The sequence below is a fragment of the Chiloscyllium plagiosum genome, unplaced genomic scaffold (assembly GCF_037043375.1).
Source record: "Chiloscyllium plagiosum isolate Xiang-an unplaced genomic scaffold, Cpla_swu_hap1 HiC_scaffold_31, whole genome shotgun sequence".
Taxonomy (NCBI): domain Eukaryota; kingdom Metazoa; phylum Chordata; class Chondrichthyes; order Orectolobiformes; family Hemiscylliidae; genus Chiloscyllium; species Chiloscyllium plagiosum.
Genome location: NW_028270169.1, coordinates 16,391,542 through 16,411,847, shown reverse-complemented (window position 1 = coordinate 16,411,847; position 20,306 = coordinate 16,391,542). Strand labels below are relative to the sequence as shown.

General features: G+C 39.8%; 1 protein-coding gene across 1 annotated transcript in view; it reads right to left on the bottom strand.

Annotated features, from left to right (window-relative positions):
• LOC122563957 (lissencephaly-1 homolog) overlaps positions 1-20,306 on the bottom strand; it is a 79,533-nt gene that overhangs the window by 24,456 nt on the left and 34,771 nt on the right. Inside the window, exons 2-5 of the mRNA XM_043718303.2 lie at positions 11,577-11,661; positions 9,485-9,559; positions 5,450-5,656; positions 1,587-1,755 (exon numbers count right to left, since the gene is read on the bottom strand). Of these exons, the coding sequence (XP_043574238.1) occupies positions 1,587-1,755; positions 5,450-5,656; positions 9,485-9,559; positions 11,577-11,661 (536 nt within the window). The remainder of the gene's footprint in view (positions 1-1,586; positions 1,756-5,449; positions 5,657-9,484; positions 9,560-11,576; positions 11,662-20,306) is intronic.

The following is a 20,306-nucleotide window of genomic DNA, read 5'->3' as shown; positions in this document are numbered from 1 at the left end:
GATGACCGGAACTGCACATAGTACTCCAGAAGAGGCGTGACCAATGTCCTACACAGCCTCAACATGAAGTCCCAACTCAGACTCAAAATGTCTGAACAATGAAGTGCACCAAACATCTCCTTCATCACTCCGTCTCCATGTGACGCAAATTTCAAAGAATTATGTACCTGAATCTATGTCTGTGTTCTATAACACTACACAGGGCCCTGCCATTAACTAAGCGCTGTCTTTCTTTGTTTCACAAAAATGCAATACTTAATTTTTATCCAAATTACACACCAGCCACTCCTCAGCTCAATAATCCAATTGATCAAGATCAGTTTGTAATCTTAGATAACCTTTTTCCACTATGCCACCAACTTTGGTATCATCCACAAACATGTTAACTATGCCTCCTATATTCTCATCCAAATTTATATAAATGTGAGAGACTTCTTGTGAGAGACTAGAATATAGGGACTCATTCAAGAATAAGAGATTTTGCTTTTTAGTTTGATAAGAAATCATTTTGAGTGTATGTAGTCTTCAGGGTGAAGATAGATTTTTTCATAGTCAAGGGGAGTTAAGGGTTTCAGAAGCAGACATTAGAGTTGAGACCACACAGAAATCAGGCTAACTGATTAGAGCTGGGACAAGGAGTGCATTTTCAGATTAACCATCTGCAACTAGTGGAGTGCCACAGGATTACAGATAGGGACAATTATTTGCAGAGGGCGAGGGCGATCAGGAAGGGGAGCAGGAGCTTGTTTGTGTAGATATCAATAAAATATCAATGACATGGATGAGGAAAGCACTAGGGCCAAGCTTGTGGATGACAAAATAGGCAGGAAAGCAAGTGGTGAGGATGTCTCGAAGAGCTTGCATAGGAGAGATATTAAATGTGTGCGCAAAAACCAGTGAGACGGAGATTGCGTATTTTGGGATGATGAACAGAACAGCTGAAAATTATTTAAATGGAGAAAGATAGCAGAAAGCTACAACACAGAGGGATTGGGGAGTCCTCACGTATTAATTACAAAAAGCTACTGCAGGTACTTGGATAACCACAGAGGGCAAATGGAATACTGGCCTTTATTGAGAAGGAAATGGAGTACAAAAATAGAGAAAAGTCTTGCTGAAACTGTATACTAAGACGACTATCTTAACGAGAGAGGGGGTAGCCTTGCAGAAAAGAAATATAGTTCAGGACATGACACCAGAACTACTTTCTCACACAGTGACTTGTGCCATTTCAAAGTGTTAAACAACAGTAAATGAATATTACAATAAATCATGTCAATGCAAATGCAGCTTCAAGCAGTAACCTCATACAGGTTACTTGAGTTGACCTTCACCTTAAAATATGATAACTGTTTCAAATATTGCCAAAAGCACTGCAACACATGAAACATATTCCTTGGTCTTCAAATTATTATTTTTGACAGTGATGAGTGAAATTCACTATTATACTTATGAAGTCGATTTCCAATCGAAATGCAATTTACTTGAGAAAATTATTTTTTATCTACTAGATAAAAAGGACATTTCTGCTGTTAGGACTGCCACTTGCAACCCCCCCACATCCTAATAAGGAAACTGACACTTACCATGCATGGTCCGAATGCATTCAAAACTCTGGAAATCCCAAAGCTTGATGGTCATATCAGCAGAGCAGGATGCCAGCAGCTTGCCATTCTGATCAAAGGAGATATCTTGTACAGAGTCTGTGTGACCTTTCAGAGTACGCTCAAAATCTCCAGTCTCATAGTCCCAAACCTATCAGGGGAATACAAAATTGGTGTCAACAAATTGCAGAGTTATTTGCTGATATAGCATTCTCTCATTTCCACTCAGCAGGATAATCCACGAGCTTTCTGAATAATTGATTCTCTTGCGCACTGTTCCATGATATAAACCATGCCACTGAGAAAGTAATAACTGAAGTGTTATCAGAAATTGTTATGCTGGGATCCAAATGATAGCAAATCAGCTTTTTCAATTATATGAAATGGCCTTGCAGGCAATTATTCTTTTGAATATAATTTATATCAAAGACTAATGATATGCAAATAGAAAGTGGTAATTAGAATAATCAGTGGCCAATTTAACCAATTTCAGAACTATCTGCTAGATCCAGTTCTAAATTCTGGCAGTTATTTTATTGGAAATGGTACCCGTTACGTGTAGTTTAAGGAATAAAAGTATCTCCTTACATCAAATTCAATTTTGAAAATTTCCATTCGTAAATGATAGCACTTACATGATAAATAATAAAAGAACAAGTTAAAACCATAACACTGAAGAACAAATGAACCCAGCCATGTTAAACCCAGAAGTCTTAGTTTTTTTACATTCTAACGCAAGCATTTTTATGCAAATTATTTAATTATTCCTTCACAGTTGCAGTTTCATGGACATTCCTTATTGCATACCAGTACGATGTTTGTCAGTTCTACACACTGGAAGCAAAGAAACAAGATGTCACCACACAATTTAGATATCTACAAAATTAGGAGGGCTTTGTTGGAAATCTGAAAGCGATCCTAAAATTTGGTGGACAAGGGCACCATTTGGTGATACAAACTTACATGGCTCCAAAGGTTCATTTTGTGATGAGCATCCACTCCACTAAGTTGGTTGCCAACTCCAGCTCTGAAGTTTGTACAAATGAATACTTAAAGGAATGACGGAGTTCTCAGACCAAAAGGTTTCTGGCAGCTGATAGACTAACAGCTGCCCAGCAAGGCCCAGGATCCGCACTCCAGATTTTAGGATCTTTCAAAGTAGGAGAGCACAGAAAGTCTAGCAAAGAGTTAAATTGGTAAAATCTGAATGAACAATACCAGGATACCTCAAGTTACGTGCAAGGATTTACAATTAATCTTAATAATTCTGTGAATCCCTTCTGTTGAATTGCAGCCTAAAAGGTCCTTACATCTGAAAAATTAAGTCATTCAGAGACACCATGCCACAGCACCCGCTGACATTTACAGACCACACTAAACTGAATTGCCATGCTAGTTGTTATCTTGGGACACATTTATTACAGTCCTAATAAAATACACCATGATAAAGAGACAATTCTGAACCAATGTGCCAGCCATATTCAAGAACATTCATCATCTTGGAAACATTTTGATTGAAATGGGTAGCTAATTTATCCAACTGCACAAGCTATAAAATGGACTAGCTTCCATCTGTGTCATTTCTTCTTAACAAATAAGATACTAGGTGAATGTGATCTACGGAGGTTGTTAAGTGGTTTAAATTAATTTCATTCTTTTACTCTTACTTCATTTCACATTATAAATGATTAAGGGAGGTGTATGTCAGTGGGGAACCTACCTATTGTACTCTATGCTACTCTCTCCCCAGCCCCACCCTCCTCTCGCTTATCTCTCCATGCTTCAGGCTCTCTGCCTTTATTCCTGATGAAGGGCTTTTGCCCGAAACGTCGATTTTGCCTGTCCTCGGATGCTGCCTGAATTGCTGTGCTCTTCCAGCACCACTAATCCAGAATCTGGTTTCCAGCATCTGCAGTCATTGTTTTTACCTCGTATGTCAGTGGGACAGAGACATTATCTGTCAGCCTCAAAAGACACCAATTCTCTCCTTTGAAAAAAGTACCAAAACAGAGCAATAAGAAGATAATTTTATGCTACAATTTGGAACTGTACAATTAGAAAGACTTCAAATGCATTTATTACTTTCTAAATAGATGTCATTCAACAAACAAACCGTATGGTGATCTCCTAAAGATGACTCCATTAAGAATTCCAATCTCAATAATCAAAATTGTAAGTAAAACATATGGAGATGTCAAACCACCACAACCTGGCAGAAGACTTGCCTTCCTAGAAGGATTTGTTTCCGTTACACCAGCAGAAGAACGCAAACACGGTGACAGCAATGTCCATTTCACCTTTTGGTCTTCAGAGAAAGTAAGTAACACTGCACACAATAGTCTAGTAGCTGTGTGGCAGCATACACTTGGGCAGAAAATAAACTCACTGAGCAAATGTTCAGAAAAGTAAAAGCAATTTGAACTGAAGCCAAAGTGCAAGATGCCACATCAACCTACAAATATTCGACTAACATCAGAATGCTATTTAGAAAATTCATTGTAAGATCAGAACCTACCATTGACAAAACCTGGGTCCAAAAGCTTTTTATGCTACTTTGGATATGAGAGGACAATAATAAATAATAGCTCGTTTACAAAGTACCAATTAACACCTTATGGAGTGATCAATATAAAATTGACCAGAGAAAAATAATCATACAATGTTAAACTTCAAAACCTTCACAGCTAAAAATTAAATTTCAGGAGGAGCAGACAACTGGGAGCAATAAGGGAGTTAACAAACTCCTTCACATGACACCAAATAACAAGACTGACTAGGTGCAGTGGTCAATTAGACTGTCGGCTTACAATTCATGCATTAGGGTTCTGGTAAAGCAGTGGTATTAGTACCCCTATCTCTGGGCCAGGACATTTGGGTTAATGCATTTGAGAATATGGTCAAGAACATCGCTAATTTATGCATTCATTTCAAGCATGAAAGTGTTCAAAATTTTAGACAATTGTACAGTTTATCTGGTTTGTCTTCTGCTAACATGGGCTGGCTGTGTTCACAGGAGCTGCTAACTACAAAGTCCATGAAGCACTTTCATTGCCATGTTTCGGGATAAATAAAAATTTTACCACTTTTAGTACACAAAAAGTATTTACAGTTCTCAAATGAGAAAAGTTAAAATTTCCCAAAAGGCATATGTCCATTGATCATCAACTGGAAATTTTCAACTTGGGGGATGAGAGGAACTTTAACTGTAAACAGTTAATATAAGTTATTTTCTTCAAAGCACAAGGGAGCCAAGGGAAAAACTTAATTCACTTAAAAGTCATTTGAATTTTAACTAACCGCTCCAAAGTCAAACTACCCAGGGTATTCTTACCACTGGCCGAGTCTGTTTCAGGGAGGTGACTCATCACAAATGTTGTCTAACTTAAATCACTTAGAAAAGTTAACTCACTTCCTCTTTTGTTAGAATTGTTTAATTTAAACAAGATAATTATGCCTTCCCTACACTTCTGTAAAATAAAGACTTTGTCAACAGTATTTATCCAAAGTCAAGGCTTCACAGCAAGACTAATGAGGCTATGTACAATGAAAGAAATACAAATGCCAAACCTCCTCCCTTAAAAAGCAGATTGGACAAGAGATGCTGTATTGAATTTAAAAATTGCACTGCAGTGTAGTATTTTCTCAAACATGTCCCATTTTCCATTCAAAGCCAGCCAGCTATTGGTGTATCATGGGTGTGGCTAGTTAGGCAATGGATCCAAGTCCATGATTTGGAAACAGGCTTTACCTGGATGTAGAATAAGGCAGAGATAGTGTACTTGCCCTGTGGATAAGCTTACTTTGTTTAGCTGTTTAAAAAAATATTTTATTAAAAGATTATTTACCTTTATTGTGGCATCTTCAGAGGCTGATACCATAACACTGAAGACTGGATGGAAAATAACCCGTGTGACTGGACTTCTATGTCCACTCAGAGAGTATCTCTCTGGAGGACGAGGGATCCATTCTTTCGGATCACGTTTTTGACCCAGAGGGCCGGCTGAAGTGAACTCTTCTTTTGCCTCATTAAGTTTGGATTCTAATTCCATAACCTGTCAAACAGAATTAAATAAAACTTTTAAGGATTTTGTTTTTCAAATTCAGTAAATGCAAGTCAAATAAAGAGACTTTGGGGTGCATGTTCATTGTTCCTTGAAAGTGAGGTTGCAGGCAGACGTGGTGGTGGTGTTGTTTGCTATGCTAGACTTCACTGGTCAGTGTACTAAATAGAGGAATGGGGATGTCATGTTGTAGCTGGACAGGATATTGGGTTATGCCACTTTTGGAATACTATGCTCAATTCTGGTCTCCTTGACGTAGGAAAAATGCTGTGAAACTTGAAAGGGTTCAGAAGAGATATACAAGGATGTTGCCAGAGTGGGAGCTATATGGAGAGGCTGAATAGGCTGGGGCTATTTTCCCTGGATCGTTGGACGCTGAGGGTTACCGTTGTGGAGGTTTATAAAATCATGAGGGGCACGGATAGGGTAAATAGATACGGTATTTTCTTCAGGGTGGGGAGTCCAAAACTAGAGGTCATAGGTTTAAGGTGAGAGGGGAAAAGATTTAAAAAGGATCCCAAGGGGCAATTTTCAGAAAGATGATGATGATGATGATGCATGTGTGCAATGAGCTGCCAGAGATGGTGGAAGAAGCTGGAACCATTACAATATTTAAAAGGCACCTGGACAGATATATATAGGAAGGGTTGAGAGGATATAGGCAAAAAGCTGGCAAATGGGACTAGATTTATTTAGGATATCTGGTCGTCATGGACGATTTGGGACTAAAGGTCTGTTTCCATATTGTACAACTCTTTGACTAAGTCCATTGGGGTCATACATATATGCATAATCAGAAGCATAAATAGGCCATTCCGTTCCTCAAGCACACACTCCTTTTGAATATGATCTTCAACTATCCAAAAAGCACCAATTCTGAGATTACCAATAATATATCCAGTTGTCATAAAAATATTCCAAGATTTTACTTCCACTATCTTTTCAGCAAGACAGTTCCAAAGAGTCACAACAACTCATCTTTTTGAAACAAGCCATTCTTTTTAAAAACATTAATCCAGAGTTCAGTGCTCTCCTACTTAAGGACATCCTCGCGACTGGCACCTTGCCAGTACCCCTCAGGATCTTAGATATTTTAATCAAGTCATTCTTGACTCTTGTGAACTCCAATGGATAATAGCTTACCTTAGAGTCATAGAGATGTACGGCATGGAAACAGACCCCTCGGTCCAACCCGTACATGCCAGCCAGATATCCCAACCCAATCTGGTCCCACCTGCCAGCGCCCGGCCCATATCCCTCCAAACCCTTCCTATTCATATGCCCATCCATACAGTCATTTAGATTAAAATTGTCAATATTGAGTTCCCAGCACCATTATGATGGAATACTATGCATTACACCTTACCAACCACGAAACTACACATTTATGCCAACACTCTGCTTCTCATTAGCTAGCACGTCTTCTATCCATGCCTCAGTGTTACCCCTCTACATGAGCCTTACGTCTCAATAATCTTTAATGTCATTATCAAATGCTTCTGGAAATCTAAGTACAGTACATCGACAATTCACCTCTTATTAACAGCACGTGTTATTTTCCCAAAAAACTCCAACAAGATTAGATTAGTGTGCAAGCAGGCCCTTCAGCCCAACAAGTCCACACCGACCCACCGAAGCGCAACCCACCCATACCCCTACATTTACACCTTCACCTGACACTACGGGCAATTTAGCATGGCCAATTCACCTGACCTGCACATCTTTGGACTGTGGGAAGAAACTGGAGCACCCGGAGGAAACCCACACAGACACGGGGAGAATGTGCAAACTCTACACAGTCAGTCGCCTGAGGTGGGGATTGAACCTGGGTCTCTGGCGCAGTGAGGCAACAGTGCTAACCACTGTGCCACCGTGGTTAAACATGATTTCATTTTCACAAAACCATGCCGACTCTGCCTGATGACTTCAAAAGAAGTCAAGAACTTGGTAATAGCTTTTTTGATAATCATGATTTGGAGGTGGTGTTGGACTGAGGAGCACAAAGTTAAAAATCACTACACCAGATGATGGCCCAACAGGTTTATTTAGAAGCACTAGCTTTTGGAGTGCTGCTCCTTCATCAGCTGGTTGACAAGCTAGTGTTTTTAACTCAACCTGTTGGACCATAACCTGAGGGTTTGATTTTTAACTTTTTGATAATAGTTTCTAATATTTTCACCAGGAGATATTTTAAGCTAACTGGACTACAGTTTGTTTTCTGTTTCCCTCTTCTTTTCAAGGAAAGAATTATATATGCTATCTTCAATTGAATAGGACCAATATTCAAATATTGGGAATTTTGGATAAGTAAAACCAAAGCATCTACTAACTCACCTGCCACTAACTTTGAGACTAAGATGAAATCTAAGAGGCATCAGACCCATGAAACCTGCAAAAACATTTGGGAGAAAAGAGATGACAGTCCAAGGGACAGCCACGTCCTGCAAGAGCAGTGGGAAATAATTTTCATTTGTCAAGTTTAACAGCTGAAAATTTGAAAGGCATTTTGCAAACACGTGGAAACAAATGCTTAAAATGCAAGTATTTAAATGTCAGTACTGAACATGGGTAAATACCTGAACGATGGGCTATGGGACAGATTACATGCAAATAAAACGTTTTAGCTGTGAAATAAACCAGAGTCTCTTTTTGTAGTAGTTTTAAAAGGAAGAATTTCCTTGAAGTTGCAAAATATTTAATACTTCGGCATTTACAAGCTTAAATTTTTTTTATGGGAAGGACGAAACAGAGTTGCCCATCTTATTCGCAAAAGCAAAAAAGCCTAACAGAAATATTAATCCACTGCATGAGGAAGAGCTTCCTTGCAAGTGAAGCATAATTTTGGCAACAAACTAAGACTTAGGCTTAGCTTTTTTAAAAGAATATTCCTACATCTTCTAAACCAGAAGGACAGTAGATGGTGCATGAGAAACCCTAACCTGCAAGTTCACCTCCAGGCCACACACCATCCTTAGATGTCCAGCACTGTTCCTGCACTGCTCCTGGGTCAAAATCCTTAAATTCCCTCCCAAACTGCATTGTAGTCTACCTACACCAAAGCAGTCTAAGAAAGCATCTCACCACCACCTTCTCACAGGCAACTTGGAATTGGGAACAAATGCTGGCCCAGCCAGTGACACCCACATCCCATGACTGAAAAAAAAATTCCAAGCTGCTTCATAGTCACAGAAAATAGAATTCAAGCAAAGTTGGTCTCTATGTATTGTTCATCCTCCAAATGAAACCAAACACCACACTTACCCAAGTATTTGCTTTATTTCTGAATTTTAAAAAGTGCCTCATCTACAAAGCAGACAGGTCAACTAAGCCAACTGCAGGCAGTTAGGAGCCCTTGAATAAATTTCTTGCGACATAGATAATTCATAGCCTTTGATTTTTAAAGTAAATTCCACATTGCTATGTAGAAATGAAAACTTTCAGTGAAGAAAGTACATGGAATCAAAAATCTCATCAAGGAAGCCTTCAATTAATTAGATGCCATTTTTCAAACAGTAAAATTTCATTTGTTTTTATGAATGTTTACAATTTCCCAGAAGGTAACAGACATTTGGAACTCAATGCCAGAGGTAGCAATGAAAGTTGTATTAATCTCCAAAAACAAACTAAGATTTGGTCCTCCTTTGCTTCCTTGAGTGTTAGCGAACACTTAGGAACTTTGAATTGCCATTTTTCTTTATAGCATCCACGAGTTGGGACAACAGTACAGATGAGACGTTGAGGCCAGCAAAATGAGACAAATACACATGAACCTAATAGTGATTTCTACTGACAACTGACCAATAAATTGCATGAAGTTACCTTCTTTTGTAATCTTATCACAGAGGTCCATTTCTTCTCCAGCAGTCCAGCATATTTCTTATCTAATTCTTCATTCTAGAGGAAAAAAAGTAACAAAATTATATTATTGCTATCAGTTGGAAAAAGCTAAGAACTTGCCCTAAAACACAACTCATTTTGTATCTCTCCCCTGTTGAGCTTTCTTGCTCAACTGACTCAGAATCAATACTTGGCCTTGTCATATGTTCCTTCCAAATTAAAAGAAAAACAAATCCTTAGAATTGCTCAAGATTTGTGAATTCTGTACATTTGTGAAGTTCTGTGCTTGGTGTCTATTTATTTTTAGATATACCATGTGTCAGCTCATGGTTATTCAATGTCTTAGAGATTTCCTATCCAACTTTCTGCCTCATACCAGCAATGTAATGCTTCTGACATCAAAACTGGAGTCAATATCGTAATGCTTTGCATTGCTAAATTTGCATAACTTTTAATTTGAGAAAGGGTAAATTCAAGTTTGGAAGGGCTTGACAATTATTTATTTTACTGCTTCGGCAACTGAATTGGGCACACATTCCAAAAGAGAAATTTGGATGCATTTTCAATGTGCCAATTACCTTCGGACACATGGAACATAAAAATAAAGCTCAATTTTTCTTCAAAGAGTTTTGCAGAGGTACAAGATGTCAAGGTTGAGGACAGGTAGATCTGAAGGACACAAGGCAGAACACATCAGTTAATAGAGCTGCAGGAGACCAATGTGCACATAATATCTAGATTGACGTTCCCTGTACATGGTGTTTACAGCAATATTGTTTGATTAAATTAGATTCCCTACAGTGTGGAAACAGGTCCTTCAGCCCAACCAGTCCACACCGACCCTCCAAAGAGTAAACCACCCAGACCCACTTCCCTCTGACTAATGGATCTAATACTATGGGCAATTTAGCATGGCCAATTCACCTGACCTGCACATCTTTGGACTGCGGGAGGAAACCAGAGCACCCGGAGGAAACCCACGCAGACACAGGGAGAATGTGCAAACTTCACACAGTCGCCAGAGGCTGGAATCAAACCTGGGACCCTGGTGCTGTGAGGCAGCAGTGCTTAACCACCGTGCCGCCCGTATTATCAGAACCTCAACTTTTTTGTTGCTCAAAACCATATTAAATTTTTTATTGGGTATAATTTCATGTTTTGATTCAAACTTTAAGTGCTTCCCAAGTACTTAGATGAATTGAAGATCCACTAAAGATTTTTGCACACAAGTATGCCTAAAACATTAACTTTTTGATTGAAAGTACAAGAATCTTGAACATGATATTTGTAAAGGTAGTATTACATAAAGTAGTATTTACTTCCTTTGTACCTTCTCAGGGAGACTCAGCTCAGGTCATTGGTAAGTTTTTAGCTATTGCTTTACAAAGAGGATGTGCAGTTTTGGTTCTAATCAAATAAACTTGAACTAGCGTGTGCAAGATGGACAATGAAAGGCTAACTTGTTCCTTGATCATAAACTGAGGAAAATTCTCAGCTGCTGCATGAAAGAGGAAGGAGAGAAAGCAAGTAGTTTTGGGGCAGTTGCAGACTGACAATAAAAGCAGCCATAATAATGAAATTGACATGAGGCAGTGTATGAAACTGGATTCCACGAAACATCATGGTTATTCCTATCCTGGAGCAACTTAAAATGACAGCCATGCAAGTATATGTGCCATCTTTGTTTCTTCCTCTCAAAATAAACGAACAGCACCCTTCTGGATAGATCTTCTTAAAAGTCATCTTAACAACATGTTAGCTTGGCGTTTTTCTGATATAACACGATAGCTCCATTCTTGTGCAATCCTGCGGTATAGGAAAATCGCACAACAGCTGCTCCATTTAAACTAAAGGAGGTAGAATCACATTATAAATAAAGACAAGGAAAGTTTGCTTTCTACAAACAACAGTCTAAATTCCTCAACTGCATTAAAGCCAATTTGCAAAGAAACACATTATAGCAGAACTGACTATTTGACAAGTTTCACACTTCTCAACACTTAGTTGATGGGGAAAAATCCTCGCAATCATGTTTTCGTACCCAAACTTACATGAGCGAACTAATTTGACTCACCATATCTAACTCTGCCTCCTTTTTAAAAACTGAATATGCCTCTTCATATCCATTAGACCGAAGATAGTCAGCTATAGCTCGATTTCTGAAAAATAAAGTTAAAATTTTTGAAAAGCACAAATAAACCATCTTTGATTAAGCAGGGTTTAAAAAAGACATGTTAAGTACTTCCGCAACCAGATGTCATTGCCAATTAAGTCCTTGTGAAGCATTGTCCCTGTTAGGAAAAACTATGTACAGCAAGCTTCCATAACTAAAAATGCAAAAATTGACCAGGTAATCTTTGCTATTGTAGTGACACATGATCTTGTAGCGATCTTAAAGGTGAAATGGTGATCGAGTGGTAACATCATTCGACGAGCAAACCAGAACTACAAGCTAATATGCTGGGGATTCAAATCCAATCATGGCAGATGTGAAATGTGAATTCAATAAATATCTGGCTGCAGGGCTAAGAGGTGGCAAAATGAGTTTAATGCAGTAAAGGGTGAGGTGATTCACTCCAGAAGGAGGAACAGGAATAAAGAGTATTGAACTAATGATAAGATTCTTGGTAGTGTGGATGAGCAGAGAGATCCCGGTGGCCACGTATAGAGATCCCTGAAAGTTCCCACCCAGGTTGACAAGGTTGTTAAGGCAGCATACAGCGTGTTGGCTTTTATTGGTAGAGGGATTGAGTTTCAGAACCATAAAGTCATGCAGCAGCTGTACAAAACTTTAGTGTGGCTGCACTTGGGAGTATTGTGTTGTGGTCGCTACATTATAGGAAGGATGTGGAAGCACTGGAAAGGGTGCAGAGGAGATTTTACCAGGATGTTGCCTGGTTTGGAGGGAAGGTCTGAAGGCTGAGGGACTTGAGGCTGTTTTCGTTAGAGAGGAGATGATTGAGAGGTGACTTAATCGAGACATAAGATAATCAGTGGGTTAGATAGGGTGGGCAGTGGGAGCCTTTATCCTCGGATGGTGATGACTAGCATGAGGGGACATATATTTATCACCCCTCAATTTAAAGCGAAGACAGATGTCAGAGGTAGGTTCTTTACTCAGAATAGTAAGGGCTTGGAGCACCCCGTCTGCCACAGTAGTAGACTCGCCAACTTTAAAGAGCATTTAAATGGTCATAGGATAAACATATGGATGATAATGGAATAGAGTAAGCTTGATGGGCTTCAGATTGGGTTCACAGGTGGGCACAACAGCAAGGGCCGAAGGGTTTGACTTGCGCTCGCTCTAATGTTCTATTAGTGTAGTTTAGATAAGGATACTTGCCATCCTTAGCTGACCTGGTTGACATGTGACTCCATGTCCACACCTATGTGATCCACTCTGAATTGCCCTCTGGGCAATAACTGATTGGCCAGAATAGAAATTAAAATGCCATCTAACAAAATCTCACACAGCTCAGAAATTTTAAAGAAAATGGTTAGATTATCAGGTTGCTAGTATTATCACAAGACCATTAATCCAGAGACTGAGGCTTGAATCCTGCATTTAATAAAGAAATCTGGAATTAAGATATGAATGACGACCATGAAGTCATTGTCAATTGTTGGACAATCTTATCTGGTACACTCACGTCCATCAGGAAAACAAACTAACTATCTTTATCTGGTCTGGCATACATTTGACTTCAGACCTACAGCAATGTGGTTGACTGCCCTCTTAAATGAGCTAACCATTAAGTTGTATCCTGCTTGAAAGGAAACGAACCATGAAAACACAAACATAGGACTTGGTATCAACCGAGGAACTGGAAATTGTAATGCCAAAAACAGCCACTAACCCTAGAAGTCCTCTTTACCAACATCTGGGAGAGCTTGTACCAGAATTGGGAGAGCTGTCTCGTAGACCAGACAACAACTTGGCAAAATCACACTCTTAGAATCATACCTTAAACTGTCCCAGAAGATTAGGTCAACTCACAAAATTAAAGTTAAACATAACTGACTGCCAGTTACATGGTTATTTTTTCCTTCCTCAGTGTGAGCGAGCCATTTTAAGTCCACTTCAACATTCCTCAAACTAACTTCACAGAACCAGGCTGCCTTCTGGTCACACAAGCAAATCAGCTCAGTGAAATCTCTGAACAGTACATGATATAGAATTGCTGAAGGAACATCAGAACAGAAGCAGCTTACATTGAGAATGACTGGTCAGTGATCAGAAACCGAAAACCATGTCAATTTGCTCTCCCTAAACCAACAGGCAACTGCGTACATGCACCCATTGACATTCTGATGCAAATTTTTCATCAACACACTTAATGCACAAAGGTTAGTATTTCCCCTTCCCTCCTCTTTTTATCCCACACAAACTACTGCTCTCTTGATACACAATTCTGTGAATGAATTTACAGCATTCATAAGTGGTGATTGTTTCCACTGACGTCGAGAGGTCTAAACAAGTCATTCAACTATCTGGCCAGTATTTCCACATTCTATTCTCACCAAAAAGCTTACAGGTTTCTCAGTTCTCTGGTAGAGCAGAAAATGTGTATTCACTTTTTGATTTCTAATGCAAAGCATATCAATAGTCAGTCAACAATTTCACTGAATACTACAACTGTCTACACCAATGGATATAACATCAGCCAACAAGGCAGCTACTATGTTGAATACTACAATTCCAACACAAAGTAAATCAGTTTTACAAAATGGTGTAAAGGACATGATATTTTTCCCATTAAATAATGCACATCAAATATTTTAAACACAAAGCTGAAATCAAATGGTAATAAACATCATGTTACGGTCAATTAGTTAGGATATTCTTATTCCTGCCGCTGGATATTCTGAGTAGTCTAGTTTAAAACCGTAATGAAGTTGATATCTCAATTAGTTTTCTTTGAAAAATCTGGAAATGCATCATTTCAACACCAACACAAGGTAAATGATACAGCTCAACCCTCTTGTTTTCTATTGTTTATTGCACAAAGATGGAATAATTACAGTTACAAAGTTATTTTTCAAGGTCAGAGGTCTTAGTGAGAAGACTTGTGAACAATAGATAATTCTTCCTCAACCTCTTGTAGATCCAGAACCTCTTCATTTAACTCAAAAGGAATTAAATTATTCATGCATGGGCCAGGTGAAAAGCTAAAAGTAACTTGTCAACAATGAGGTTTCTTGGTGGAATCACTAAGTGCGGAAAAATGGCGATTCGCATCATTACAGGTAAATCAATCATGAGAATTCCATAAACAAAAGGGCAATTCTGATTTTAGTTCAAGTTTCTGTTTGGAGCATCCTCAATTATCCTATAATGCACTGGAGAGGGCTCTGTTGGATCAAGCCAAAATGCTACATTTGGATAGCACCCAAAAGCAAATTGACTGCAAAGAATGCTAGAAATGCATTGGGAATAATGAGGCAACATTTTAGAGTCAGAGACAGAGAGATGCACAGCATGGAAACAGACCCTTCGTTCCAACCCGTCCATGCCGACCAGATATCCCAACCCAATCTAGTCCCACTTGCCAGCACCCAGCCCATGTCTCTCCAAGCCCTTCCTATTAATGCTGCTGTGGTTCTGTTCGCCGAGCTGGAAGTTTTTGTTGCAAACGTTTCGTCCCCTGTCTAGGTGACATCCTCAGTGCTTGGGAGCCTCCTGTGAAGCGCTTCTGTGGTGTTTCCTCCGGCATTTATAGTGGCCTGTCCCTGCCGCTTCCGCTTGTCAGTTTCAGCTGTCCGCTGTAGTGGCCGGTATATTGGGTCCAGGTCTATGTGTTTGTTGATGGAGTTTGTGGATGGAGTGCCAAGCTTCTATGAATTCCCTGGCTGTTCTTTGTTTCGCTTGCCCTATAATGGTAGTGTTGTCCCAGTCAAATTCATGTTGCTTGTCGTCTGCATGTGTGGCTACGAGGGATAGTTGGTCGTGTCGTTTCGTGGCTAGTTGATGTTCGTGGATGCGGATCTAGCTGTCTTCCTGTTTGTCCTATATAGTGTTTTGTGCAGTCCTTGCATGGGATTTTGTATACTACGTTAGTTTTGCTCATGCTGGGTATAGGGTCCTTCGTTTTGGTGAGTTGTTGTCTGAGAGTGGTTGTTGGTTTGTGTGCTGTTATGAGTCCTAGTGGTTGCAGTAGTCTGGCTGTCATTTCAGAGATGCTTTGATGTATGGTAGTGTGGCTAGTCCTTTGGGTTGCGGCATGTCCTCGTTCTGTTGTCTCTCCCTTAGGCATCTGTTGATGAAATTGCGGGGATATCCGTTTTTTGCGAATACCTTGTCTAGGTGTTCTTCTTCCTCTTTTTGCAGTTCTGGTGTACTGCAGTGTGTTGTGGCCTTTTGAACAGTGTCTTGATGCAACTTCGTTTGTGTATATTGGGGTGGTTGCTTTCATAGTTCAGGACTTGGTCTGTGTGTGTGGCTTTCCTGTGTACCTTAGTGGTGAATTCTCCGTTTGGTGTTCTCTGTACCCTCACGTCTAGGAATGGGAGTTGGTTGTCCTTTTCTTCCTCTCTCGTAAATCGGATTCCTGTGAGTGTGGAGTTGATGATCCTTCCTATTAATATACCCATCCAAATATGCCTTTTAAATGTTGCAATTATACCAGCCTCCACCACTTCCTCTGGCAGCTCATTCCATACATCCTCTGCGTGAAAAAGTTGCTCCTTAGGGCCCTTTTATTGCTTTCTCCTCTCACCCTAATCTATGCCCCCTAGTTCTGGACTTCCCCCAACCCAGGGAAAATACTTTGTCTATTTATCCTATCCATGCCCCTCATAATTTTGTAAACTTCTATAAGGTCACCTCTCAGCCTACGACGCTCCAGGGAAAACAGCCCCAGCCTGTTCAGCCTCTCCCCATAGCTCAAATCCTCCAACCCTGGCAACATCCTTGTAAATCTTTTCTGAACCCTTTCATGTTTTACAACATCCTTCTGATAGGAAGGAGACCAGAACTGCACGCAATATTCCAACAATGGCATAAACAATGTCCTGTACAGCCGCAAAATGACCTCCCAACTCCTGTACTCAATACTCTGACCAATAAAGGAAAGCATACCAAATGCCGCCTTCACTATCCTATCCACCTGTGACTCCACTTTCAAGGAGCTTTGAACCTGCACTCCAAGGTCTCTTTGTTCAGCAACACTCCCTAGGACCTTACCATTGAGTGTAGAAGTCCTGCAAAGATTTGCTTTCCCTAAATGCAGCACCTCATATTTATCTGAATTAAATTCCATTTTCCACTTCTCAACCCATTGGCCCACCTGATCAAAATCCTGTGGTAATCTGAGGTAACCGTCTTCGCTGTCCACTACACCTCCAATTTTGATGTAATCGGCAAACTTACTAACTGTACCTCTTATGCTCGCATCCAAATCATTTATGTAAATGACAAAAAAACAGTGGACCCAGCACCGATCCTGTAGCACTCCACTGGTTGCAGACCTCCAGTCTGAAAAATAACCCTTCACCAACAACTCTGTCTTGTACCTTCAAGTCAGTTGTATCCAAATAACTAGTTCTCCCCATATTCAATGTGATCTAACCTTGTAAATGGATCTACCATGAGGAACCTTGTCGAATCTTACTGAAGTCCATGTAGATCACATCCATCGCTCTGCCCTCAATCCTGTTCATTACCAGTTCAAAAACCTCAATCAAGTTCGATACACACTTTCTCTAACAAGGCCATGCCAACTATCCCGAATCAGTCCTTGCCTTTCCAAATACACATAAACCACGTCCACTCAGGATTCCTTCCAACATGCCCACCACCAATGTCAGGCTCACCAGTCAATAGATCCCTGGCTTTTCCTTACCACCTTTCCTCAGTAGTGGCACCACGTTAGCCAACCTCCAGTCTTCTGGCACCTCACCTGTAACTATCAATGATACATGTATCATAGCAAGGGGCCCAATCACTTCCCTAGCTTCCCACAGAGTTCTAGGGTACACCTGATCAGGTTCCCACAGATTTATCCACCTTTATGATGTCCCACACCATCTCCTGTTAAATGGACATTTTTGAAGATGTCGCTATTTATTTCCCCACATTCTGTATCTTCCATATCCTTCTCCTCAGTAAATATTGATGCAAAATACTTGATTAGTACCTATCCCATGTCCTGCAGTTACACACAAAAAGCAGCCTTGCTGATCTTTAAGGGGCCCTATCATCTCCCGAATTACTCTTTTGTCCTTAGAATCCCTACAGTGCAGATGTAAGGCCAGTCGATCCAACAAGTCTACACCAACCCTCCGAAGTGCAACCCACCCAGATAGGTAAAAACAACAACTGCAGGTGCTGGAAACCAGATCCTGGATTAGAGTGGTGCTGGAAAACCTACCCAGACCAATTCCCCTCCCTTTTACTCTAAATTTATTCCTGAATAGTGCACCTAACCTACACACCCTGAACACTATGGGCAACTTAGTATAACGAATTCACCTAACCTGCCATCTTTGAATTACGCAGGCACTGGGAGGATGTGAAAACTCCACACATTTGCTAGAGACTGGAATCGAACCCGGGTCCCTGGTGCTGAGAGGCAGCACTGCAAACCACTGACCCACCATGCCGCCCAACAAGAATGGAGGGAGAAAAACTGTTTTGTAGAACCCTTTTGGATTCTCCTTACCCTATTTGCCAAAGCACTCTCACGTCTCCTTTTTGCCCTTCTGATTTCCCTTGCGTACACTCGTCCTGCCATTATGTTTTTCGAGGGATTCACTATCTCTGCTGTTGATACCTGATACATGCTGCTTCTTTCACTTGACCAAAACCTCAACTTCTCTAGTCATCCAGCATTCCTGACATCAGCCTTGCCCTTCACCATAACAGGAACACTGTCTCTAAAATCTTATTTTCTCAGTTTTGAAGGCACCCATTTTCCAGCCATCCCTTTACTTGCAAATATTCAGTCTCAAACTATTTTTGAAAGGTCTTGCTTTATAAGTTAAAATTGCCCTTCCTCCAATTTAAAACTTTGAACTTTTAGACTTTGTCAATCCTTTTCCATCAATGTTTTAAAATAAGACAGATAAATAAATGCATGCTTAAAGAATATGAAAGTACTATCTGCTTTAGGCTCAAAGACTCTAAAAGTAACCTCCTTCACATTCCATTACTTACCCAATTTTGGTGTCATTTGCAAACTTACTAACTATACCTATGTTCATATCCAAAATCATATATATATATATATATATATATAAAAAATATAAATGACAAAAAGCAGTGGACCCAGGACCGATCCTTGTGGCACTCCACTGGTTACAGACCTCCAGTCTGAAAAATAACCCTTCACCCACAACCCTGTCTTGTACCTTCGAGTCAGTTGTATCCAAATAGCTAGTTCTCCCCATATTCAATGTGATCTAACCTTACAAACGGATCTACCATGAGGAACCTTGTCGAATCTTACTGAAGTCCATGTAGATCACATCCATCACTCTGCCCTCAATTCTCTTCATTACTACTTCAAAAAACTCAATCAAGTTCGACACACACTTTCTCTAACAAGGCCATGCCAACTATCCCGAATCAGTCTTTGCCTTTCCAAATACATAAACCGCGTCACTCAGGATTCCTTCCAACATTAACATCTTTCATGCTTCATTTTATCAATGCTCACGTGGCTCTGAATAATATATTGTCATTGCTAATTAAGCCTTTGACAAACAGAAAACAAAGATTAGATTGGTCAGAGAGAAGGAACAAGCATTTCTCGTTGGTAAAATTAAATTTACAAAATTACTGGATCAGGACATCACTGCATTCCATTGAGGAAGCCAGGTGATGCTTGCCCAGTAGTTAAAATACCTTATTGAGCGCTGGTAACCAAATCTGACTAATGAGCAGTATGAAGAGTTGTGTTTTGGTTTGGAAAGCTTTAAAAACAAATGAGTAAAGGAAATTCGTGAAGTGCACACTGGCTGCTCAAATTCTTGCAATCACCAAAGCAGCAGACATAACATTGTTTATCCAACATCTTGGAATAAATTTAGTATAAAAAGGGAACTGAAAGGACTGAAACAATATATGTAATCCAACTCTTTCAGGTAATGCACTAAGAGTTAGAAAGAGAAAAGGTGAATAAACAAATACAGCCAGTCTAAAGCAAATGTTCAAGAAAAAAAATCCAAATTGTGATAGATAAACACAGCGAATTATTTGACTGTTTCACCACAAGGAATGCCTCTAGTGAATTGTTAGGTTTTCATATATTAAACATTTAGAGTAAAGTTTATTGATAAAATGGACAGCTCAACGTAAATCTGGGGAATGTGAAATTCCTACATATGTAAAAGTCTATTTATGTAAAAACAAAATCTTGTAAATTACTGTCTCCTTAAATTATGATATACACCAGAGACAGCAGCTGTTATTCATTAGAACATTTGGTTCCTGATAAGCCTCTTTAAGCAGAATGGTAGCATCCTTACCTTTGAGCCAGAAGGCCTGGAATCAAGTCCTACCTGCTTCAGATGTGGGTCATAACATATCTGAACACAGTGATGAGAAAATATACATGGTACACTCTTAGTACTTGTTACATAGTCAAAAATGAAACAGAAGATCCTATCACTGCCACTTGAACTGGGAGTTTGTTATGTAGAATCTTTGGACAAGCAAGCTCTGTTGACCTTTTGACATTTTATCCTTGGCTCATGGATCTCTGGGTAGCATTCACACTTCAGGAGGGTGTCAACAATATGAAAGGTACTGGGTTCACATTCCAGATGAGCCCTCATGTTGTGACTAGCTCCTCTTAATTTGTTG